General features: G+C 41.8%; 2 protein-coding genes and 1 long non-coding RNA gene across 6 annotated transcripts in view; all 3 read left to right on the forward strand.

Annotated features, from left to right (window-relative positions):
- Window positions 1–3,738, forward strand: part of LOC309690151 (endothelin-2) — a 39,601-nt gene extending 35,863 nt beyond the window's left edge. For both annotated transcript variants that reach the window (XM_082507082.1, XM_082507081.1), the window contains exons 3-4: window positions 1,040–1,159; window positions 1,242–3,738. In XM_082507082.1, the coding sequence (XP_082363208.1) occupies window positions 1,040–1,159; window positions 1,242–1,344 (223 nt within the window). In that variant the 3' untranslated portion in view covers window positions 1,345–3,738. The remainder of the gene's footprint in view (window positions 1–1,039; window positions 1,160–1,241) is intronic.
- An 8,092-nt stretch (window positions 3,739–11,830) lies between these two features.
- LOC309690185 lies at window positions 11,831–13,353 on the forward strand. The gene is made up of 3 exons (XR_014271642.1): window positions 11,831–11,972; window positions 12,966–13,012; window positions 13,207–13,353. It is a non-coding gene; the product is annotated as an uncharacterized lncRNA (long non-coding RNA).
- A 2,400-nt stretch (window positions 13,354–15,753) lies between these two features.
- On the forward strand, window positions 15,754–23,570 carry LOC309690117 (protein NLRC3-like). Of its 3 annotated transcripts, XM_082507005.1 has the most exons (11): window positions 15,754–15,793; window positions 16,032–16,189; window positions 17,183–17,229; window positions 17,424–17,526; window positions 18,026–18,163; window positions 18,255–18,353; window positions 18,440–18,521; window positions 18,896–19,118; window positions 20,246–22,085; window positions 22,535–22,581; window positions 22,814–23,570. In XM_082507005.1, the coding sequence occupies exons 3-11, from the start codon at window positions 17,205–17,207 to the stop codon at window positions 23,347–23,349; spliced, it is 3,093 nt and encodes a 1,030-aa protein (XP_082363131.1). In that variant the 5' UTR covers window positions 15,754–15,793; window positions 16,032–16,189; window positions 17,183–17,204; the 3' UTR covers window positions 23,350–23,570. The 3 variants fall into 3 exon arrangements, with proteins under 3 accessions (XP_082363131.1, XP_082363133.1, XP_082363132.1); XM_082507007.1 differs by lacking the exon at window positions 18,255–18,353; XM_082507006.1 differs by lacking the exons at window positions 15,754–15,793; window positions 16,032–16,189 and having other exon boundaries at window positions 16,906–17,229.
- The last annotated feature ends 1,742 nt before the right edge of the window (window positions 23,571–25,312 follow it).

A 25,312-nucleotide genomic window follows, 5' to 3' on the forward strand; every position in this document is an offset into this window, starting at 1 on the left:
TGTCAGCCACCATCATCACCGTCCTCAGTCATCATGTTAGTTTAGTGGTGAACTAAGTGAATATCATAATTTGTTGAGCTTGATACCTGTCACTAGTGTGGACAAACTCTCTAACTCAGTTTAGCTTCACCTGCAACAGCTGCAACAGTAAAAATACTCTTACACACTTCAAATCAAAACAAACTGACGCTAAGTATCGGTAAGATTTGGAAACACAGTCTTACTTTGGTTGTGATGCTAAAGCTTAACAACTGCCATCTCTTCAAGAGGCCATACCAGGATGGATTTGTTATAATGGCTGTGATATTCTCTACAAACATACCAGCAGTCCAAAACGCAAAGCAGAATCCATGTGACTATACAGACTTGGAGCTTTCAGTGTCCAGTCTATACTATATGTGTTCTTCAGTGTGACATTTATTTGGATTTGATTCGGCTCAAAATCAAAATGCTGATAAGTTCCATGAAAGTCTGACTGAACATTGTCGCCTGTGGATTTCTGCCGTGCTGCCTGGAGAGCAGTGTAAACGGCATGTTTATTACTGCGGTCATCCAAAGGCTCTGATTAGCTTTAACTACTCTGCCTACAGACTGGGATTTATTACAAGCACCAGTGCATGAAACCCTGTTCAACCTCTCTTCTAAAAATTCCCTTAAATCTAAACAAGGAAATCTGTAAGCAGGTCCTTCCTGCAGGACAGCAGAACTTGCCTCCTGTGTCAGACCTATCTGTTGCACATTTGAAGGTGCAGATGTATATGGAACCAGAACTTTTAGGAGTTTGTTTACTCAGTCTTATAGGAAGATTGTGGGCACATCATCAGTTCCTCCCTCTGAACAGAAAACACCAAAATATGTCAGAAATGCCATCAGGCAGTGATTTAACTTGAAGCCAGTGTGGCTGCTGGCGTGATCATGCTCCGCTGCACAGACTCTGCACATATCTGATGACGGACAGGAGAACTGCGAGTGTGTTTAATGCATGTTTGCAGTGCCTCCATCATATCTGACAGTGAATATCTGACTCTGACTCTTCCAGCCAGCTGGTGCCTTACGGGTTCGGATCGGTGCGAGTGAGGAGGGAGTTGAGCCGCTGCCGCTGCACGGATTCAGAGGATGCTGAGTGCATGAAGTTCTGCAGCGTCCAGGAGAAACCAAAGTAAGCACATGTGACACACACACTATTGAAGACACATTGTGGACTGAGAACACTCAGAGACGTGTCCTCTCTTTGTCCTCAGAGCTGAGAACGCTCCTGTGAAGAGGAAGAAGGACAAACAGCTGAGAGGATACAAGACTGCATTCTGGGAAAAGAGGAGCAGACCTGCACTCAGACAGACCTGAGGAAGAGGAGGCCAACCAGTGACACCAGCCCCTCTGGATGAAAGTCCTTGATTTATGAATGAGAACAAATGGACTCGGCATGGACATGTACAGTGTGTGTTTGTGTAAATGTAACAACAGTGAAGCGTTAGGACAGGAGTGCTGATCACTTACAAGCTCATCTTTCTAACATTTAGCTGGCATCCTGCCCTGCTCAGATTCTTTAGAGCTGAGGGAGTTGACTTTTCTGTTACCTGATGATTACAGCTTATTTATAGCACAGAAAGATGGAGCACATCTCCATCCAGGCTGGACCAGAAACCGCTCCAGACCGGCCAGTGTGTGTAAACCTCACATCTCTGAAATCGTCCAAAGTTTAGAGTTTTTCCAAATGAGTTTCAAATATGTCGTCCACAGAAGCTACATAGGGTTGCTACCTCTGTGAAGGAGGTTATGGGTCATCTAAAGTAGATTCATTTGGTTGGTTTTTTTAACAGTCAAATACGATCATAAAGCAAAACCCCGAGGCCAGTAGAAGAGATAACTTCAATTTCAGGTCAATTTTAACACAATGAAATCACGTCAGAACAAAGTCGTCATTTCATTCGATCAAACTGAACTAAGTGGTGAATTTTTATTATTTAGAGAAAGACTTGATGAGCACAACAAATCTGATCAACCGTGAGTGTGTCGACCTCAGCAATCCACGACGCAAAAAATGAGTTCATGAGCTTGTTTCCATGGATACAATGGTGATAAATTCTAAACTACTTGCAGTTACTCGTACAACCACAAGACGTCTGTGTTAGCAGTTCCTGTTTTTGCAGCTTTCAGCTTGAACAATAGCTGTGGATTAAAAGCTTTCGGACAAAAACACCATATTCACAGTGTTATGACTCTGAGTTACAGCTTCAGTGGTTTAATCAAAAAGTCAAATGTTTTAATCTGTATAAACTTTATTTAATCTACAAATTTTTAATCTAAAAATATAAAGACTCAGATATAAAATTACAATTTTATTCTTGAAATATGTCAGAACTTCAGCAAAACAGTAAAATGCTTTGACTCTTCTTGTAAAAATGCTAACTTATTCTTAAATATGTCACAACTTAGCATCACTTTATAATATTCAGACTTTTATCTTAAAACAAAGCAGCATATTTTAGCTTTAATCCTGAGCTCCTGGATTTGTCGGAGTCTTCCTCGTGGCCTCGTGTTGTTCTCAGAGTTTCTCTCTGATTACGAATGAGCTGTTATGAACATCATGAAGTGTAAAATGTGAAGTGTTTTCATGTATTATTATAATTTTAGTTCAGCACACAGAGTGGCCAGTTTGTTCTAACAGGAAACGATGTGTCTGACTTTGAAGCTTTGAACTTCAGCTATAGAGTCTGCTTTCTAATCAGTTAAATATGCGAACAGCTCTGTTTTTCTTTTTGTGTAATGTGGTTATAAAGTATAAAATGAACAGTTTTTCTTTAATATTTTGGAGTTGTGAGATTTTGGTATAGAGTGAGGTCACTGCCGTGCTCTATCAGGTAATAAAAGTGAAGCTGAGCAGGTGCGAAAACAATGATAGACTGTTCAGATTACAAACATTATTATTATATATTTATTATTAACATTCTGTACATTCACCTTTAAAATAAAGGTGAATGTACAGAATGAGAAACATCATATGATTATTTCCACGTTTGCAGCGAGGCCAACTGTGAAAGCAAAAAAATAAATAAATAAATGAAATCTGTGTACGTGGAGGATGTGGGACAGATTCAGTCCTCTAAATGGAAGTCACCACCATTTCCATTCAACTGAGTGTCTGTGTTCTTGTGTTACTCTATTTTTTCTTAAAATAGAGCAAAGGTCATCATACTTGCCCAGGTCTAACAAACTAACGTTGGGAGTTTGACTCATTGACTTGCACCGTTGTTCTTCACTGTGGGGATTCAGGCTGGGCAGGTGTTCTGGTCGACCCACAGAGATTCAAATATGAATATAATCTGCCAACATCTTTTACTTCACTCCCGTTTTTGTGGTTGGTCGTGGCAGCGGCACCCCAAATGAAATCACCACAGCCTGTTTGGGTGAGGGAATGATGCAGCCTGGTTCTCCCAGAGGTCACTTCCTGTTTAAGGAAGTTTCTTCTCTCCACTCTCAGAAAGTGCTGCTCACTGTTGGCTCTCTCTGAGGCTGTAATGCCTGTGATTTTAAAATACAAAAACAGTAGATACTTCATGGTACCTACACCTATCAAGTATTTGAAAATTCATGGCAGTAAATACTCAGTACATAGAAACATGCATATTGTAACATATTGTAGTGATATTGCACAGTGGTGGACTCACTCGAGTTGAAATGTTAGAGTTTTCGATATGGATGCCTGAATGTGAATAATAACCTATATCTTTATACTTTTGTAGACTCTCTTTGTCCTTTATTTCATGTGATTGCATGAAACCACACTGCAGTACTTATTCCTCCATCATGTTAAAGAAAACCTGAGAAGTGATGCAAACACATTTGGCTGTAAAAGAGAAATGTTTACCCTTTATGATGCTCTTCTATACACATGAAGAACAATGAATAATCATTTAAACACACATGTCTCTGTAAGCTGCAGCTGTGTATGACAGGCAGTGACCTGTCATACACCTGAGGACCTGTGAGTTCAGCTAATGGTCAGGTTTGTCAGGCGTTGTGTGGAGGCGAGGAAGAAGGAACCCAAACGCAGGACTCGCAGGTAGGTGAAGACTGGTGAAGGTTTATTATAAGGAGTGGGTGAACAGAACAGAGGTAGAAAATGGCTGGCTGGCTGGACGACTGACTGAAAGACTGAATGGCTGGCTGGCTGAACGCAGGGGGAAACGACAACATAACATCAATGACACGACAAGGGCTGAAGGGAAGAGAGGGCTTAAATGTCAAAGGAGCTTGCAAAGAAAAGCGTCTGGACTTCTTTAAGTTGCTTGAAGACGTTTCACCTCTCATCCAAGAAGCTTCTTCAATTCTAAGGTCAAATGGCGGAGAGTCCCAGATATAAACCTAGTGGGAGTGACCCCCCACAGAGGGACAAAAGGACCCCCTGATGATCCTCTAATCGCCTGAGCCAAGGTGTGAAACTGGGTGTGGGTCCCAATCAGCCAGAGTTTCGGGTGTGTTCATTGTGAAACCTGGCCCCACCTTATCATGCGAATTCCTGAGATCAGATGGCCCAGGATGTGAGTGGGCGTTAAGGCGTCTGGGAAGGGATCTCAAAACTGGATTATAGATGGCAGAGAGTTGGTGTCGTAAAACCACCGCCTCTGTTCAAAGATGGTCGCTCACAGTGGACATAGATGGCTTCTTTCACTCCTCTTTCAAACCATCTGTCCTCTCTGTCCAAAATGTGAACATTGGCATCCTCGAAAGAGTGTCCTTTATCCTTAAGAAAGATGCAGATGGACAGCTGAGTCTTGTCCTGTGGAGGTGGCTCTTCTGTGTTGTGCCATGCGCTTGTGAAGTGGCTGTTTGGTCTCTCCAATGTAGAGGTCTGAGCATTCCTCGCTGCACTGTACAGCATACACCACATTGTTAAGTTTGTGTTTTGGCGTTTTGTCTTTCGGGTGAACCAGTTTTTGTCTGAGCGTGTTGCTGGGTCTGAAATGCACCGGGATGTCATGCTTGGAGAAAACTCTCCTGAGTTTCTCTGATACACCGGCTACATAGGGGATGACAATGTTGTTGCGTCTGTCCTTCTTATCCTCCCTCGCTGGTGTCTGGACTTCTTTTCTGTGCCTCTTTGCTGACTTTAAGAACGCCCATTTAGGATAGCCGCACGTTTTGAGTGCTTCTTTACATGTGTGTGTTCCTTCTTTTTTCCTTCAGGCTTAGAGGGAACATGTTCTGCCCGGTGGTGTAGGGTCCTAATTACTCCAAGTTTGTGTTCCAGAGGGTGATGGGAGTCAAAGAGGAGGTACTGGTCCGTGTGTGTGGGCTTCCGGTAAACTTCGATGTTGAGGTTGCCGTTCTCTTCAATGTGCACAGCGCAGTCCAGGAAAGGCAAACAGTTGTCCTTTGTGTCTTCCTTGGTGAACTTGATGTTTTTATCCACCGCGTTAATGTGCGCAGTGAAGGATTCCACTTCTTGTGTCTTGATTTTGACCCAGGTGTCGTCCACATATCTGTACCAGTGGCTGGGTACTCTTCCTTTGAAAGAGCCAAGAGCCTTCCTTTCCACTTCCTCCATGTAAAGGTTGGCTACAATAGGTGACACGGGGGAGCCCATGGCACAGCCATGTTTTTGTCTGTAAAAGCCTTCGTTGTACTTGAAATATTAGAGGATCATCAGGGGGTCCTTTTGTCCCTCTGTGGGGGGATACTCCCACTAGGTTTATATCTGGGACTCTCCACCATTTGACCTTAGAACTGAAGAAGCTTCTCGGATGAGAGGTGAAACGTCTTCAAGCAACTTAAAGAAGTCCAGACGCTTTTCTTTGCAAGCTCCTTTGACTACGATGACCTGGATGACTGAGAACCTTCACAGACAGAGGGCTTAAATACACGACTAACAATGCAACGATTGGAGACAGGTGAGTGAACAGCTGAACCTAATGAACTAATGATAAATGGGAAGAGGACTGAACATAATGCACACAGGCCAAGGCTAACACAATAAAACAGGAAGTGGAACAGGCAGTAGATAAACAGTGAACGTGAACTGAAAATACTGGGTCAACGACCCAGAAACCCTGACAGTACCCCCCCCCCCCCCCCCTTCAAAGGCCGGCACCCGACGGCCAAAAGAAAAGAAAAACCAGAACAGGGCGGGCGGAGGGGGCCCAGGACGGAGGGACGGAGTCCAAAACAAAGACTGGTCTGGCGGGCGGCCCTGTGGCCGGTGGCCGAGATGGGACAGGTCCGGCGGGCGGCCGCGAGGAGGACGGCGGCGGCCACTGAGCCGGTCCGGTGGTCGACCACGCTGGCGACGAGGAGAAGGTGGCTGAGGAGCAGCTGCAGGAGGCGGCGTGAGAGCCAGCGGTGGCTGAGGAGCAGCTGCAGGAGGCGGCATGGGAGGCGGCATGGGAGGCGGCATGGGAGGCGGCATGGGAGGCGGCGGTGGCTGAGGAGCAGCTGCAGGAGGCGGCGTGGGCGCCGGCGGTGGCTGAGGAGCAGCTGCAGGACCAGGCGAAGCAGAAGCTGAGGCTGAAGCTGGACCAGGCGACGGCACGGGAGCGGGGGGTGACGGAGCCACAGCTGTAGGGCCAGCGGGTGCGGAAACCCCTGGCTGCTCATTTGAGTGAGTATATTGCACAGTGATTATTGCACAGTCAAATACAAGAAAAAAGACAAAACAAAAAACAAATATTGCAAATATTGCACAGTGAAGAAAAGCACCTACAGCTCAGTTGTTCCTGCCGTCCCTTGTCCCCCTGTTTCTCCTCCTTCTCCCCTCCAGTGAGGATGCCTGGCATTGTTCATAATGTCCATCAGTTTCTTTAAGGTCCTCTTCTCTGCCACTGTCACCAGAGTGTCCAGCTTCATGCCGACCACAGAGCCAGCCTTCCTGATTAGTTTCTCCAGTCTGGATGAGTCCCTCTTTGCTGTGCTGCTCCCCCAGCACACCACGCCATAGAAAAGGACTCCTGCGACCACTGACTGGTAAAACATCCTCAGGAGCTTCCTGCAGATGTTGAAAGACCTCAGCCTCCTGAGGAAGTACAGTCGGCTTTGGCCTTTTTTATACAGGTTCTGCGTGTTGCATGACCAGTCCAGTTTGTTGTCCACCAACAGCCCGAGGTACTTGTATGTGTTGACCACCTCCACCTCCTCTCCCTCTATCTGAACTGGCAGTGGACCTGGTCTGGACCTCCCGAAATCCACAACCAGTTCCTTGGTCTTTGAAGTGTTGAGTTGCAGGTGGTTTGTGTGACTCCATGTGACAAAGTTCCTCACCATATAAAACAAAAACAAGCAAGATTATTTAGCAATTCATTTCAGTTTTATTTATATAGTGCCAAATCACAACAACAGTCGCTTCAAGGCGACTGTATATATCATTATAGAACCTACAATAATATATACGGTACAGAGAAAAATCCAACAATCATATGACCCCCATAAGCAAGCACTTTGGCAACAGTGGGAAGGAAAAACTCCCTTTTAACAGGAAGAAACCTCCAGCAGAACAAGGCTCAGGGAGGGGCGGGGCCATCCACCGCGACTGGTTGGGGTGAGACAGAAACATAGAGTCATAATTTTGTTTTGTTTTCAGTTTACTAAACTTTACGGTTCACTGCTGAGACAAAGTGAGTGGTTTTAAATAGTGTTATGAAATTAGAGAAAAATCTTTCATGTCAGAACTATAGGACATTATGATAATTCTGCTCTCCTGCTCTTTCTTCGCTCACTGTGTGATAATACACTTCTCTGCATTTAAATCATTAGTCATCTGTGGCTCTCTTCCATAGCGTGTCTTTGTCCCGTCTTCCTCCCCTCACCCCTAAAAACCCAGAGGTTTTTTCCTGTTAAAAGGGAGTTTTTCCTTCCCACTGTTGCAAAACACTTTCTCATGGAGGGCGGGTAATATGATTGAAGGGTCTTTAGCTTACAACATAAAGTTCTTTGATTTGATTTGACACCATATAAATAAAATCATATTGAATCTGCTGTTAATACAATAAAAATACAACAATCATTTTATATTAAAAGTTAAATCCAGGAATTTTATGTTGACAGGCAACAATGAGAAGTTTATTAAGGTACTTTTTATCAGTTTATTAGGTATGAAACAGTTTGTTATTCGTGCGTTTCTGACAAATTTCCTCTCAGGAGCAATAAAGCAGGTCTTGTTGTATCTTATCTTACAGGAGTTATTAGTCTGTCTCTTTACTGTCAGTGCAGCAGGAAGTGAACCTTGTAGTATGAGTCCAGGGGAATGTGAATGTGTGGAGGCTGAGGTGATGGATGTGGGTGTAGGCCATGTATACATCTTCCCCTTCACTCATCTTTCATTACCTGCAATCCTTCTCTAACCTCTGACTTTAAGCGGGTGAAGCAGCCAGGTGGAGAATATAAAAAATGTTGGTGTTGGACATAAAAATGTGGCTGATTAACAACATTTTTCATCTACAGCACATTGTGTTAAACCTTTTCCAACCACATGTATACTTTCAGAATCAGAATCAGAATCAGAAAGGGTTTTATTACCAAATGTTGAGCGGGTTTACAACATTAGGAAATTGCTGCGGTGCTTCAGTGCAAACATACTGTTATAAATACTGTTATAAATTAAGCTTAAATGGACATGAAAATAAAAATGAGAATAAGAATTAAAAGTGCTAAGTAGATAGATAGATATATACATGATATATACATGAGTGCAGGTGGTGATCAGTGCCAAACATGGAATGATGCAGTGAACACAGCGTAGGGTCATGTGTTAGTGGCGGGAACAGTCATACGGTTATTGTTCATGTGTCCAACAGAAGAGGGGAAGAAACTGTTCTTATGGCGAGAGGTTCTGGTGCGAATGGACCGGAGCCTCCTGCCTGAGGGGAGCAGGTCAAACAGACTGTGTCCAGGGTGAGAAGGGTCAGCTGAGATCTGAGCTGCACGCCCCAGTGTCCTGGAGGTGTACAGGTCCTGCAGAGATGGGAGTCTGCAGCCAATCACCTTCTCAGCAGAGCGCACAACACGCTGCAGTCTCTGTTTGTCCCTGATAGTGGCTCCAGCGTACCACACGGTGATGGAGGAGGTGAGGATGGACTCGATGATTGCAGTGTAGAATTGCATCATCGTCCGTGTTGGCAGGTTGAATTTCTTCAGCTGCCTCAGGAAGTACATCCTCTGCTGGGCTTTCTTTATGACGGAGGTGATGGTGGGCTCCCACTTCAGGTCCTGGGTGATGGTGGTACCCAGGAAGCAGAATGAGTCCACAGAGGTGATGGGGGTGTCAGTCAGGATGATGGGGGGGAGTGGAGCTGTGTGCTTCCTGAAGTCCACAATAATCTCCACTGTCTTCTGGGCATTCAGCACCAGGTTGTTGTGGCTGCACCAGGACACCAGACGTTCAACCTCCCTCCTGTAGGCAGACTCATCCCCGTCCGAGATGAGTCCAATAACGGTGGTGTCATCTGCAAACTTGATTAGCTTGACAGACTGGTGGGTGGAGGTGCAGCAGTTAGTATACAGGGAGACGAGCAGGGGAGAAAGAACACAGCCCTGAGGGGAGCCGGTGCTGATGGTCCGGGAGTCCGAGACATTCTTTCCCAGCCTCAAATGCTGCTTCACTACAGTTTATGATTATGTTCATGTGTTTAATGTCCCAGGCAACATGTGGAGGAGGTTTTAATGGAGAACCAGAACTTCTTGTTTAAATTGGGGCTATTAAAGCATAAAGACTTTTGCAGAGTCTGTGTACAGAGTATGCTAATTAACCAGTGATCATTAAAGCGGCGGTAAGTAAAGCCAAAAGTTAGAATCCAATCACATAATCGTGTAATTAATAAGCAGCTCTAGGAGCCGCTGTTTCTCTGGCTTTTCTGTTAATGTTTGACCAACACGACTTTTCAAAGAGTATTCAATTGAATTTCTTGTGGAATTAAAATCTATTTTTAAGTGTTCATTTTAAGAGCTAACTTACTCCTTCATAACAACCTTAAGTTAGCATTCAGGGTGTGGGTGCTTTGACTGACAGGTAGGAGATACTAGAATGTCATGATGGTTGACCAATCACAGGGAGGTTTTAATCACCTGTCTGAAGCCTTGGTTATTTAAAGGCCATTAACTCTCTGATGATGATTGATGTTTGAGCTTTTTTCCTGCTATACTCTCTCAACACTGTAAAAATGAAAGCCTGCTCTTCTTAAGCTCAAACTGTTGAATGATGCGGAGAGGTGGATGCTGTCCAAGATAAAGACAATGTTGGATAACACCTCCCACCCACTCCATGACATGTTGGTCAGTCACAGGAGCTCGTTCAGTGAGAGACTGAGATTACCGAAAAGCACCACTGAACGACACAGGAAATCATTCCTGCCTGTGGCCATCTCCCTGTACAACGCATCCACTTAACACACTGTTTGCTGCTACAGCTACGCATGTTTCTTTTCCAACTATTTATTTATAAGTGACTTATGTATGTATGTATGTATGTATATATATGTATATATTGTACTATTCTTAGTTAGCGTATTGTCTGTCTTGTCTTAATGTTGGTTTAAAATGGAGCACTGTAACAAAAAATAATTTCCCCCAGGGATCAATAAAGTATTCTGATTCTGATTCTGATTCTGAAACAGTTTCAGGTGTTTTTCTCCCCAATGAGGCAGTAAAACATCTTTGATTACTCACACAGGACCTTCTTACACCTGCTGAGATAAACAGAGATGGATCTCACGTAATTAAGAACACATTACGCTGCTCTTATCATACAAAAATGCAGCAGGTATTTTCTCTCAGTCTTGGCAGACACAAGACAACATATAAAATTTAATCCTGTTATTAATGTTTCTGTAACATGAAGCTTGGAACAGAACCGTCTGTGAAATAATGTTTTTATGATGTCATGAATGCCAAACATTCATAATGTAAAGCATCAAATAAGGACATTTACTTTGTAGATATGTTTAACTACTTCAACAATTAAAAGCAACCTGTGAACACCACCGCTGACTTTTTAAGTACTGATTACTGAACACTTGTTTCACATTTTCATGAAGTTAAATATAAAAGAACTACGAGACTATGAAAGGTCTTCATAGTCCCCCATAACTAAAGCGTTTCTGCCATTTTCACTTGGGACATGACAGCCTGAGACTGATAAGCGTATTCTTCTCTGCTGCCTTGGCAATACCTCAATGCTTCAGGGAGATGTGGGAGTCTTTGCACCTCTGTGCAGACTGCTGCATCCATGACTTCAAATAACAAATCAATGGATCAGTCTATGGATGGATAATGCGTGGTAGAACGGATGGATGGATGGATGATAGATGATAGGTATATGGATGGATGGATGGATGGGTGGATATGAGCTGGTTTGTAGCCAGTTTGTGTTTCCAGTCTCATAAAGAAATTTTTCCAGTTTCACTGCTTTTATTTGAGTTTAGTCCTGCAGTGCTGCCTGTAGGTAATGGTGTAGAGGTTGTGTAGCAGTGCCATCTACTGACTGCAGCCAGAACTACACTGAGACCACAGAGACTCATGACGTATTGTAATTTTGTTCATGCTCAACACATAACAAGTGAAGGTATTGCAGAAGTGGCTTGAGCCTGACATCGTTCTAATGGCTGGTTTTTCTAGTGGGTTTATGGACTCATCATGATGTGATGGTTAGTGAATGTTTTCAGTATATGCTGCGTTGTTTTCAGACTGAGGTGTGTGTGTGTGTGTGTGTGTGTGTTGCTTAATAAAAGCCTTCTTTGCTCTTTTTTTTTGTGTTATCAGAACTTTATGATGCAGCTGATAAGGACTCGTGCTGTGTGTACTTGTGTGACTTCTGCTCTTTATTCCAAGGGTCATGGTGCAGTTTTCAGGTTTCCTTAAGGAAGACTTCAGTTTGTAGATAAATCCAGAGAGCTGAGACTGTGTGTGAATCTCCTGCTCTCTGCATGTTTCCCGTTGAAGCTGTGGATTCACTTAAGCTTCATGCAGATTATTTTCTCCATCAGAAGGTAACGTACTTTAACTCTGAACACAAAACCTAACAAAATCAACCTGCAGACTTATTTTGTTCGGTGTTCATTATGATCATTTGATCAGTTCAAACATTTTTAGTATTTTAACACCAAACTGAGCAAAGTTACACAAAGTGAGATGTTTATTGTTAACGATTGGGAGACTTTAACTTTGACCTGGCAGGTGGTGTTACTGAGAAACAGCAAGGTTCAAAGTTCTTTACATGGAGCTACAAAAATATTGTTAACATTTATCACTGATTAACAAATCATGACTCACCTGCAGCCAGGAGAAAAGAATCAAACAGGACCATTGAATATAAAATGATTAATCTCAGCAGGAAGGATTTTAATGTTTAATCAAATGTGTTCATGTTCAGGTTCATAAAGTTTTTATGCAGATATCTGAAGTGTTTTATAAAACTCTGAACATTTCCATGGACTTGTTGCCATGTGAGAAATGCTTCATGTTTCATGTTGATGATAAATTTGAATCAACGCTTTTTATAAAGTTATCTTTTTAGCATTTTTATTAAATCATAAATACCATAAAGAGAGAAAATTCATTAGTTTTCACCATGTCTTCTATAAACCAGGCTGAATGATACATGAAGACTGCGCTCTAAAAATCTTCAGCAAACTTAATTGTTTTAGAAAATCCTCATCATAAACAAACTGTAGCAACAAAATCATCTACAAATGTTATTTGGATGTTTTCTTTTCCTGACAGAAGTTATGAAGAACACAACCTCATAATTCAAAATGCACTGATGGAAAAACAAAAAAACATGTTTCTTTTAGTATTACTGCACCTTAAACCATGATGACATCACTGTTTGAACAAATTAAGCTCCTACTGAAGCAGCTGGGCTCTGCTCTTTGTAGTATGAAGGTTTCACTGACCTGCAGTCTGACCGGCTCTGATGGTGATTATGAGAATGTAACAGAGCCCTTGGGTTAAAGCAGCTTCTCTCTGTGTTTCCTCTAAAGGTGAAGATAGAACAACTCTGTAATGGACGTGGACCTGAATCTGGGTGGTGAGGATTTTCTTTATTCTGTCGTGCAGCTGACTTGTCTGCTGCTCCACACGAGAGCAGACACCATTCTTAAGAAAGAAATGATATATCATATGACTTCCATTTTCTGCAGCTAGTCTTGGTATACACAGCAACACAGTCTGAAGTATAAATGTTGTTGTGCTGACTGAGCGTGTTGTTGTGTCTGTGTGAAGGTGTGTTCTCTTCTGTGGATCAGTGTGAGCACAGAAAGGAGGGAGTCCCTAACTCTGCATCCACTCTGTGTGGGGAACATGAGAGCCAGATCAAACCTCAGAGGTGAGAGGACCGTCTCTAACTGTCAGGACTCTTCTCCAGGTCACAGCTCAGCTCTCCCATCACAAAATCAATATTGAATCAGTGTGTAACTTTCCCAGAACAATGTCGGACTCTGTAGTTTTCTCTGGTCCCCTGTGACATATGAAGCTGCATGTTCTCCTTAAATTGCTGGCTGTCTAGATAGTTGGGAAACTTTCTGAAGGAAACCTGGTCTTATTAGGAGAGACGGCATCCATCCCACTTTGGATGGAGCAGCTCTCATTTCTAGAAATCTGGTCAAATTTATCAAACCCCCCAAACTGCTTCCTAATTGAGACCAGGAAGCAGAGCTGCAGCTTCTTAATGAACCAGCTTGGATTCACTGTCAATAAGTGCTGGAGTTTGTTTAAAATATTCCAGCATCTTTCCTGTACAACATTAAGCACTTTGAAGTAACTGTTGGAACTGAATCTTCATCGTCACGATTCGTGCTCTGAGCACTATATGTGTTGAGTTTTTCCTTCCCACTGTTGCAAAACACTTCTTGTTTAAATTGGGGCTATTAAAGCATAAAGACTTTTGCAGAGTCTGTGTACAGAGTATGCTAATTAACCAGTGATCATTAAAGGGGCTGTAAGTAAAGCCAAAAGTTAGAATCCAATCACATAATCGTGTAATTAATAAGCAGCTCTAGGAGCCGCTGTTTCTCTGGCTTTTCTGTTAATGTTTGACCAACACGACTTTTCAAAGAGTATTCAATTGAATTTCTTGTGGAATTAAAATCTATTTTTAAGTGTTCATTTTAAGAGCTAACTTACTCCTTCATAACAACCTTAAGTTAGCATTCAGGGTGTGGGTGCTTTGACTGACAGGTAGGAGATACTAGAATGTCATGATGGTTGACCAATCACAGGGAGGTTTTAATCACCTGTCTGAAGCCTTGGTTATTTAAAGGCCATTAACTCTCTGATGATGATTGATGTTTGAGCTTTTTTCCTGCTATACTCTCTCAACACTGTAAAAATGAAAGCCTGCTCTTCTTAAGCTCAAACTGTTGAATGATGCGGAGAGGCGGATGCTGTCCAAGATAAAGACAATGTTGGATAACACCTCCCACCCACTCCATGACATGCTGGTCAGTCACAGGAGCTCGTTCAGTGAGAGACTGAGATTACCGAAAAGCACCACTGAACGACACAGGAAATCATTCCTGCCTGTGGCCATCTCCCTGTACAACGCATCCACTTAACACACTGTTTGCTGCTACAGCTACACATGTTTCTTTTCCAACTATTTATTTATAAGTGACTTATGTATGTATGTATGTATGTATATATATGTATATATTGTACTATTCTTAGTTAGCGTATTGTCTGTCTTGTCTTAATGTTGGTTTAAAATGGAGCACTGTAACAAAAAATAATTTCCCCCAGGGATCAATAAAGTATTCTGATTCTGATTCTGATTCTGAAACAGTTTCAGGTGTTTTTCTCCCCAATGAGGCAGTAAAACATCTTTGATTACTCACACAGGACCTTCTTACACCTGCTGAGATAAACAGAGATGGATCTCACGTAATTAAGAACACATTACGCTGCTCTTATCATACAAAAATGCAGCAGGTATTTTCTCTCAGTCTTGGCAGACACAAGACAACATATAAAATTTAATCCTGTTATTAATGTTTCTGTAACATGAAGCTTGGAACAGAACCGTCTGTGAAATAATGTTTTTATGATGTCATGAATGCCAAACATTCATAATGTAAAGCATCAAATAAGGACATTTACTTTGTAGATATGTTTAACTACTTCAACAATTAAAAGCAACCTGTGAACACCACCGCTGACTTTTTAAGTACTGATTACTGAACACTTGTTTCACATTTTCATGAAGTTAAATATAAAAGAACTACGAGACTATGAAAGGTCTTCATAGTCCCCCATAACTAAAGCGTTTCTGCCATTTTCACTTGGGACATGACAGCCTGAGACTGATAAGCGTATTCTTCTCTGCTGCCTTGGCAATACCTCAATGCTTCAGGGAGATGTGGGAGTCTTTGCACCTCTGTGCAGACTGCTGCATCCATGACTTCAAATAACAAATCAATGGATCAGTCTATGGATGGATAATGCGTGGTAGAACGGATGGATGGATGGATGATAGATGATAGGTATATGGATGGATGGATGGATGGGTGGATATGAGCTGGTTTGTAGCCAGTTTGTGTTTCCAGTCTCATAAAGAAATTTTTCCAGTTTCACTGCTTTTATTTGAGTTTAGTCCTGCAGTGCTGCCTGTAGGTAATGGTGTAGAGGTTGTGTAGCAGTGCCATCTACTGACTGCAGCCAGAACTACACTGAGACCACAGAGACTCATGACGTATTGTAATTTTGTTCATGCTCAACACATAACAAGTGAAGGTATTGCAGAAGTGGCTTGAGCCTGACATCGTTCTAATGGCTGGTTTTTCTAGTGGGTTTATGGACTCATCATGATGTGATGGTTAGTGAATGTTTTCAGTATATGCTGCGTTGTTTTCAGACTGAGGTGTGTGTGTGTGTGTGTGTGTGTGTGTGTGTGTGTGTGTGTGTGTGTGTGTGTGTGTGTGTGTGTGTGTGTGTGTGTGTTGCTTAATAAAAGCCTTCTTTGCTCTTTTTTTTTGTGTTATCAGAACTTTATGATGCAGCTGATAAGGACTCGTGCTGTGTGTACTTGTGTGACTTCTGCTCTTTATTCCAAGGGTCATGGTGCAGTTTTCAGGTTTCCTTAAGGAAGACTTCAGTTTGTAGATAAATCCAGAGAGCTGAGACTGTGTGTGAATCTCCTGCTCTCTGCATGTTTCCCGTTGAAGCTGTGGATTCACTTAAGCTTCATGCAGATTATTTTCTCCATCAGAAGGTAACGTACTTTAACTCTGAACACAAAACCTAACAAAATCAACCTGCAGACTTATTTTGTTCGGTGTTCATTATGATCATTTGATCAGTTCAAACATTTTTAGTATTTTAACACCAAACTGAGCAAAGTTACACAAAGTGAGATGTTTATTGTTAACGATTGGGAGACTTTAACTTTGACCTGGCAGGTGGTGTTACTGAGAAACAGCAAGGTTCAAAGTTCTTTACATGGAGCTACAAAAATATTGTTAACATTTATCACTGATTAACAAATCATGACTCACCTGCAGCCAGGAGAAAAGAATCAAACAGGACCATTGAATATAAAATGATTAATCTCAGCAGGAAGGATTTTAATGTTTAATCAAATGTGTTCATGTTCAGGTTCATAAAGTTTTTATGCAGATATCTGAAGTGTTTTATAAAACTCTGAACATTTCCATGGACTTGTTGCCATGTGAGAAATGCTTCATGTTTCATGTTGATGATAAATTTGAATCAACGCTTTTTATAAAGTTATCTTTTTAGCATTTTTATTAAATCATAAATACCATAAAGAGAGAAAATTCATTAGTTTTCACCATGTCTTCTATAAACCAGGCTGAATGATACATGAAGACTGCGCTCTAAAAATCTTCAGCAAACTTAATTGTTTTAGAAAATCCTCATCATAAACAAACTGTAGCAACAAAATCATCTACAAATGTTATTTGGATGTTTTCTTTTCCTGACAGAAGTTATGAAGAACACAACCTCATAATTCAAAATGCACTGATGGAAAAACAAAAAAACATGTTTCTTTTAGTATTACTGCACCTTAAACCATGATGACATCACTGTTTGAACAAATTAAGCTCCTACTGAAGCAGCTGGGCTCTGCTCTTTGTAGTATGAAGGTTTCACTGACCTGCAGTCTGACCGGCTCTGATGGTGATTATGAGAATGTAACAGAGCCCTTGGGTTAAAGCAGCTTCTCTCTGTGTTTCCTCTAAAGGTGAAGATAGAACAACTCTGTAATGGACGTGGACCTGAATCTGGGTGGTGAGGATTTTCTTTATTCTGTCGTGCAGCTGACTTGTCTGCTGCTCCACACGAGAGCAGACACCATTCTTAAGAAAGAAATGATATATCATATGACTTCCATTTTCTGCAGCTAGTCTTGGTATACACAGCAACACAGTCTGAAGTATAAATGTTGTTGTGCTGACTGAGCGTGTTGTTGTGTCTGTGTGAAGGTGTGTTCTCTTCTGTGGATCAGTGTGAGCACAGAAAGGAGGGAGTCCCTAACTCTGCATCCACTCTGTGTGGGGAACATGAGAGCCAGATCAAACCTCAGAGGTGAGAGGACCGTCTCTAACTGTCAGGACTCTTCTCCAGGTCACAGCTCAGCTCTCCCATCACAAAATCAATATTGAATCAGTGTGTAACTTTCCCAGAACAATGTCGGACTCTGTAGTTTTCTCTGGTCCCCTGTGACATATGAAGCTGCATGTTCTCCTTAAATTGCTGGCTGTCTAGATAGTTGGGAAACTTTCTGAAGGAAACCTGGTCTTATTAGGAGAGACGGCATCCATCCCACTTTGGATGGAGCAGCTCTCATTTCTAGAAATCTGGTCAAATTTATCAAACCCCCCAAACTGCTTCCTAATTGAGACCAGGAAGCAGAGCTGCAGCTTCTTAATGAACCAGCTTGGATTCACTGTCAATAAGTGCTGGAGTTTGTTTAAAATATTCCAGCATCTTTCCTGTACAACATTAAGCACTTTGAAGTAACTGTTGGAACTGAATCTTCATCGTCACGATTCGTGCTCTGAGCACTATATGTGTTGCATTTAAGGGTAAAGCAGCAGGTTGGACCAGACTCTGCCGGACCTGGAGCTGATCCTGAACCGGGTTGGGTGTCTGAATCCCTGAATAGAGAACGGGTCATGAACATTTACACTCCCATCTCTCAGATGCCATTCTCTGACAAAACGTGAGCTTTGACTGAAAACTACATTTCTTTCTGTCGTTTCTAGAAGCTTCTATAAACCTCTGCTTATAATGTGTCTATTTTATGTTTCAAGTCCAAATAAAAAGCAGACATTTGATCCTTGTGTAACCACATGTCTGACTGTGACATCCAGTGGCTCCATCAACCGTGAAATTAAATTTAAAGGCTCAACGTAAGGATGAAAATTTGATTATCATTTGATATTTTTAGAAGATACGGTGTATGAAATGTATCCTGTTTTTTCTGACATTTCCACAGAGACGAGCAGCAGCAGAATTTAAAGGTTCCCCATCACCAGCCTGATAGTGGGCACCAAACAGCTCTGCAGGACATATTTATGGTATGTAAGCACAGAAAACACATATCACCATGGAGAAATACTGCAGTGTTTCTGCTTAATACTACTATCAATCAATCTACCTACAATCTTTTTCATCACAGCTCCTGCTGTTTGGGAACAACACTGCTCTCTGCTCTCTTAAATTTAGTTTAGTCCAAAGTTCATGTTTCTGTTTTCATCAGAGCCAGCTGGGGCTTGAAATGTTGTACTCTTTCCAGGTTTGTCATTACTTATATGGTACAAGTAATGACAAAAATATCTCAAAGACAGTGACCGTGACTGAGTTGGTGCTTTTTCTGCACTGAGCACTTCACAGACAGTTAGATATACTAAATGTGGTGTTGTGTTTAACAGAAGCTAACATTTCTTTCTAGCAACTTGAGGAGAACATTATGAGATTTGTGAAGACCGAGCTGAAGAGGTTCCAGGAGGTCCTAAATCCAGATTACAGAGACGGTGGACTTGATCAGAGTGAAGATGAGGGCCTGGGTGGTACAGCTGAAGAGCAGAAGAGCAGCAGAGAGTCATTTCTAAAGATCACACAACACTTCCTGAGGAGAATGAAGCAGGAGGAGCTGGCCGACTGTCTACAAACCAGTAAGATAATTTAAAATAAGATAAGAAATACACCACCCATAAAAGTTTGTTCGGTGACCTCCAGCTCTGGTGGAGAGGAGGTCCAGTTTGCAACCTATTATAGAGCCAGCCTTCATGGTCAGTTTATTTAATCTGCTGGTGTCACCAGCTTCCACTGGTGATAGTGTGATTTTCTTTGCTAAAGGAACTAAGCGTGTTGTTTTCACTAACACTGGAGTCTCACTATGCTTTTGACAAGCATAGTGAGACTTTTACTGGACTGGAGTCAATCCAGCTGTAAATGTGACAGCTGGGCAGCACAAGTCCTCAGGACCTTAAAACTGACATCACAGTCCAGCAGGGGATGTTTCTCAGTGTGACAAAGGGATAAGCAGTTGTAATGCTCTCCACTTGTCCCAGATGTGTTGACTTTTTTTTTTTTTTTTGTTTTCAGTCTTTATGTAGGTCAGGTGTGTGGAAAGGCCCCCTTAGCATTTCCTGATTTTAAAGTGCTGATAATGTCAGACATGACATCAACAGGTGGAAACGGGGGGGGGGGGGGGATCCTTCTACCATAGAAATGCTTCCTTTTGCTTCTTTCTAGGTCTGCAGGGGTTTTTTGAATTTGTTTTTTTGTTTTGTTTTTTGTAAATAGAGCCGTTTAGTTGTGTAAATGTGCTAATCAGAAGTGTGAGGAGCTTCAGATGAGGGAGGAGAGGTGAGCTGTGTTATTGCACTCATGTACTTTTGAGTTTTGGTAATTAAGTTAATTAAGTTTCACGTATGATGGAGTTCACTGTAAATTCTCTAAATGTCTGCTGAGTCTGCTTCCTTACCACCTTCCTTGACGTTCGAGTCTGACTACATCACACTCAGATGTCAGGATTCCCTTGATGACAGAAGACTAGTAGTGCGAATGTGTGAAAGGTGTTGTGTGGTGGAGAAGACTTCAGAAATAAAAGTCGAGAAATAAACCTGTTGAAATTATTTATCTTTTTGTTGTCTACAGGCTGCCCACTCATTGTCTGTCACCTTAATCCTAGTGATTTTTTTTGTTCCGCTCCACTCGTTCCTTACATTTTTCGGATCATGTTTTGCTTCCGTAGAACTGCCTGGATAGTAATCATAGTTTTTGTATGTTTCTTTAGGAACCCATGCTGCAGAGTGCCAACGTAAACTGAAAGTTTATCTACAGAAAAACATCCAGTGCATGTTTGAAGGGATCACTAAAGCAGGAAACCCAAATTTTTGTAATCAGATCTACACAGAGCTCTACATCACAGAGGGAGGGACTTCAGAGGTCAATGATGAACATGAGGCCAGACAGATTGAAACAGCATCCAGGAAACCAAACAGACCAGAAGCAACAATCAGACAAGAAGACATCTTTAAAGCCTCACCTGTTAAAGACAAGCCAATCAGAACAGTGCTGACAAAGGGAGTGGCTGGCATTGGGAAAACAGTCCTAACACAGAAGTTCACTCTGGACTGGGCTGAAGACAAAGCCAACCAGGACATCCAGTTCATGTTTCCATTCACTTTCAGAGAGCTGAATGTGCTGAAAGAGAAAAAGTTCAGCTTGGTGGAACTTGTTCATTACTTCTTTACTGAAACCAAAGAAGCAGGAATCTGGAGCTTTGAAGACTTCCAGGTTGTGTTCATCTTTGATGGTCTGGATGAGTGTCGACTTCCTCTGGACTTCCACAACACTACAATTTTGACTGATGTTACAGAGTCCACCTCAGTGGATGTGCTGCTGATAAACCTCATCAGGGGGAAACTGCTTCCTTCTGCTTGCCTCTGGATAACCACACGACCTGTAGCAGCCAATCAGATCCCTTCTGACTGTGTTGACATGGTAACAGAGGTCAGAGGATTCACTGACCCACAGAAGGAGGAGTACTTTAGGAAGAGATTCAGAGATGAAGAAAAATCCAGCATGATCATCTCCCACATAAAGACATCACGAAGCCTCCACATCATGTGCCACATCCCAGTCTTCTGCTGGATCACTGCTACAGTTCTTGAGGATGTGCTGAAAACCAGTGAGGAAGGTGAGTTGCCCAAGACCCTGACTGAGATGTACATCCACTTCCTGGTGGTTCAGTCCAAAGTGAAGAAGGGCAAGTATGATGGAGGAGCTAAGACAAATCAATCCTGGAGTCTAGAGAGCAGGAAGCTGATCAAGTCTCTGGGAAAACTGGCTTTTGATCAGCTGCAGAAAGGAAACCTGATCTTCTATGAATCAGACCTGAAAGAGTGTGGCATCAATATCACAGCAGCCTCAGTGTACTCAGGAGTGTTCACACAGATCTTTAAAGAGGAGAGAGGACTGTACCAGGACAAGGTGTTCTGCTTCATCCATCTGAATGTTCAGGAGTTTCTGGCTGCTCTTCATGTCCATCTGACCTTCATCAACTCTGGAGTTGATCTGTTAGAAGAAGAACAAACATCATCTCTGTTGTCTAAAGTAAGACCCAAATCTAAACTCAAACATCTCCATGAGAGTGCTGTGGACAAAGCCCTAAAGAGTCCAAATGGACACCTGGACTTGTTCCTGCGGTTTCTCCTGGGTCTTTCCCTGCAGACCAATCAGAGTCTCTTACAAGGCCTGCTGACACAGACAGGAAGTAGCTCAGAGACCAATCAGGAAACAGTCCAGTACATCAAGAAGAAACTCCGCAAGAAACTGTCTGCAGGGAAATGTATTAATCTGTTCCACTGTCTCAACGAGCTGAATGATCGTTCTCTGGTGGAGGAGATCCAACAGTCCCTGATTTCAGGAAGTCTCTCCAAAGATGAGCTGTCTCCCTCTCAGTGGTCAGCTCTGGTCTTCATCTTACTGTCATCAGAAGAAGATCAGGATGTGTTTGACTCAAAGAAATACTCAGTTACTGAGGAGGCTCTTCTGAGGCTGCTGCCAGTGGTGAAAACTAATAAATCTCAGCACGTTGATAGACGTATGGAGTATCCGAAACAACTAAAGAGGTAGAAAATGGAAATATAAATTAACATTTTTAAATTATACTCTAAACCAATTGCTGTTTTCATTAATGATACAGTATAGTAGCATACTATGCTAATTCTTTTTGTTAGCAAGTGACTCATAAAAACATTGAACTCGAACGCATTTTCAAAGGTTATTTTTTGGCTTTCACATTTTATAGGATGAAACTATTGAGACCAACATTTTTATGCACTTTTGTTTGTTTTTTTTAAATCAAAGTCAGATTCTTTTGCACTTCTTAGATTCTTAAAACACTTTTGTGGTTTACAATTTGACATCACCAACAAAAGTAACTTGTTCGCCCCCATCAGTAAAATAGCAATTTGATCTAAAACAGTGTCTCATATCAGGAAATTTGAATTCTTTGCATTCATGACTAATGTATTGTGCTTGATAATTTGTATGTCGCTGTCACTATACTTATCTACAGAGTGGACCACAGCACAGAGCAGGTGTTAAGGTTTGCACTGCAAAAATGTAAGTTTGCACTTTTTATTCATCTCTTATTAAATTCAAATTCCTAAATCACTTAAGATGCAAGTGAGAAGCTGATTAGATAATTCAGCTTACTCTCAAAGGTTTTCATTCTGCTGGCACTCTGAAGGGGCACCGATTGTGGAACTGATCTTCTATTCGTGCTTGACTGTGCAAGAATTAAATAAACTACTATTGTAATGTCTTTGCTTTTACATTGTACTTTCTCTGTTAGACTTCTGCGAACTTGAACTGGACCCAAATACAGCGCACAGAAACCTCAAACTGTCTGACAACAACAGGAGGGTGACACATGTGAGAGCGGTGCAGCCATATCCTGATCATCCAGGCAGATTTGACTACTGGAATCAGCTTCTCTGCAAAAATGAGCTTACAGGTCGCTGTTACTGGGAGATCGAGTGTAGAGGAGTGATTGACGTCGCAGTGACTTACGGACAAATTCAAAGGAGAGGAGACAGCGATGACTGCAAGCTTGGCTCCAACGATCAGTCTTGGAGTCTGAACTGTTGTGAAGATGGTTACCGTGCTTGTCACAACAACTTTAGGAAGGACGTAGATTTGGCCCTACCCTCCTCCGTCTCTAACAGAGTAGCAGTGTATGTGGACTGTCCTGCTGGCACTCTGTCCTTCTACAGAGTCTCCTCTGACAAACTCGTCCACCTCCACACCTTCAACACCACATTCACCGAACCTCTTTATCCTGGTTTTGAAGTGTGGTATGGGTCTTCAGTGTCTCTGTGTTCTGTGTAGGAGGGAGCGTTTCCGCATGAGTGGAAAAATGTTCCCACTGCTGACTGACTGCAGCTGCTTAGACCAGCTAAGAGAATCATGTAGAGATATTTGACTGTTCAAATTTTATTTTAAAGGGCAGAAATGTTTTTAATGTACGAAATTATCAACATAGAAAATCAGTGAATGGAACAGCATTGAAATTTGATGATGTCATGTCAATGCGTGTGCGTGTGTGTGTGTGTGTGTGTATGTTGATAATAATGAATAATGCATATGTTCATAAATGATAACGTGTCATCACGTGGCCCAGGCATTAAGGACGGTCAAACTGTATTTTTTTCTGTTGGCAGAATAACCAGTCATAGTAACCGAAGTCAAGTGTCATACATGCCTTAAAGTCTCTTATCATATCAAATAATGGTACTGCAGTATCGGCAGCACATTGTTTTTCATAGTATTCTCCTCCCACAGAGATTTTGGTGTAACTATAACATGTTGTAACAGGTTCTTCCAGAAATGTTTTTATAGGGTTTCTGATAATCTGAGATCAAAGGATGACTGGATGTCTGAGCATTCCCTTTTTTCTTTTCCATTAAATTTTATATTAAATGTTTATTGTGATTACTAACCTTTTTGTGTGTCTGTCCTGTCTTTTGTACTGTCTGTCATACAGAGTTATTGGTAAAGCCACTGTGCACAGTATGTATATGCAAATTTACTTCAGTTTTACTAAATGCTGAGATGCGTTCAAATACTGAGTGTCTTTGAGATTTTATTTGTGTTTTGAAATGATTTAGGATTCAGTACAGTCATGTCAGCGGTCAGGTTTTGTGAAAATCTTGTGAGCGTGACAACTCACAAACAGTGTTGGGAAGGTCACTTTTAAAATGTATTCCACTACAGATTAGAGATGGACCGATCCAATATTGCGTATCGGTATCGGTCCGATACTGACCTAAATTACTGGATCGGATATCGGAGAAAAAAAAAAAAGTAATCCGATCCATTAAATATCACAAAAGCACCTCACAAAACTTGCAACACGCCGTAACTCACCTCAGAACGTTAGCACGTCAGAGCAGTATGCATCACGTGATAGAGCGGCTGTGGCATGCGGGACCTGTCGGTGGTCTGGATAGCATTTGGAGCTTCGCTAGCAACCCGGCATTTCATCTCCGACAAAGTTATCCCGAGAGAAGTAAAGCAAGTGTGTAAGTCCACCTCTGAATGTTTGTAAAGCATTCCTGCGTTAAGCTTAACAAGCGACTGCCTCTTCTTGCTGCTACTTCAATCATGAAACTGCTTAATGATCAGCTGATCGGCTTTTCTGTCGCGAGTCCGTCTCTCTTGTTTGTTTTTGGCCCACTTTGCACCAGAAAGAGGAAACCAGTGGCTGAACAACAGCAGCACGTTTAAGCTTGATCAGCTGTTGTTAGAATGTATTTAATATTACTTTTTACACCAGGATCTTTTTCTACGTAGCTGACGGCTGGTAACTGTGCAGGGGCGGATCTAGCAAAGTTTAGCCAGGGGGGCCGATAGGGCATTAACAGGGAGAAGGGGGCACAAAGACATACTTTTCTTTCTTATTCTCATTTAAAATGTCTAGCTTTTAATAAATAATTATCTGACACCCAAAGTTTTAATTTGATGTAAAATGAATAGAAGTCAATTACTGTATATAGTAACTATTAAGTCTAATATATATACCCTAGTAAGCTATAGTACTTTTTCCTTTGGGAAGGTACCATCTGTGCAGTCTGCAATTTTGTTGAAGAAAGATGTTGAATCTATTTAATATTTCTTGAAAAATAATTGATTTCTGTGCATTTTTTTTTCCACACTGCATCAAATTAAGGTTGATTACGTCGATTAAGCATCATGAGGTGGAGGGTGGTTCCCTATTTTTTTATTTAGTCATTTTTGTTGTTGCTGGGATTTGGAACCCTATTAGTTAGGTTGCTTAATATTTATGCTAAGT

This window comes from Aulonocara stuartgranti (assembly GCF_965226115.1).
Source record: "Aulonocara stuartgranti genome assembly, chromosome: 15".
Classification (NCBI taxonomy): domain Eukaryota; kingdom Metazoa; phylum Chordata; class Actinopteri; order Cichliformes; family Cichlidae; genus Aulonocara; species Aulonocara stuartgranti.

What these genes read in the sequence shown, in the direction of transcription:
- LOC309690117 (XM_082507005.1), top strand. Translation starts at nt 17,205, where the DNA reads ATGGACGTGGACCTGAATCTGGGTG. An exon ending in ATGCCATTCTCTGACAAAAC is followed by an intron (nt 18,164 to 18,254) that starts GTGAGCTTTGAC and finishes TTATGTTTCAAG; the next exon opens with TCCAAATAAAAAGCAGACAT. An exon ending in AAGGTTTGCACTGCAAAAAT is followed by an intron (nt 22,582 to 22,813) that starts GTAAGTTTGCAC and finishes TTTCTCTGTTAG; the next exon opens with ACTTCTGCGAACTTGAACTG.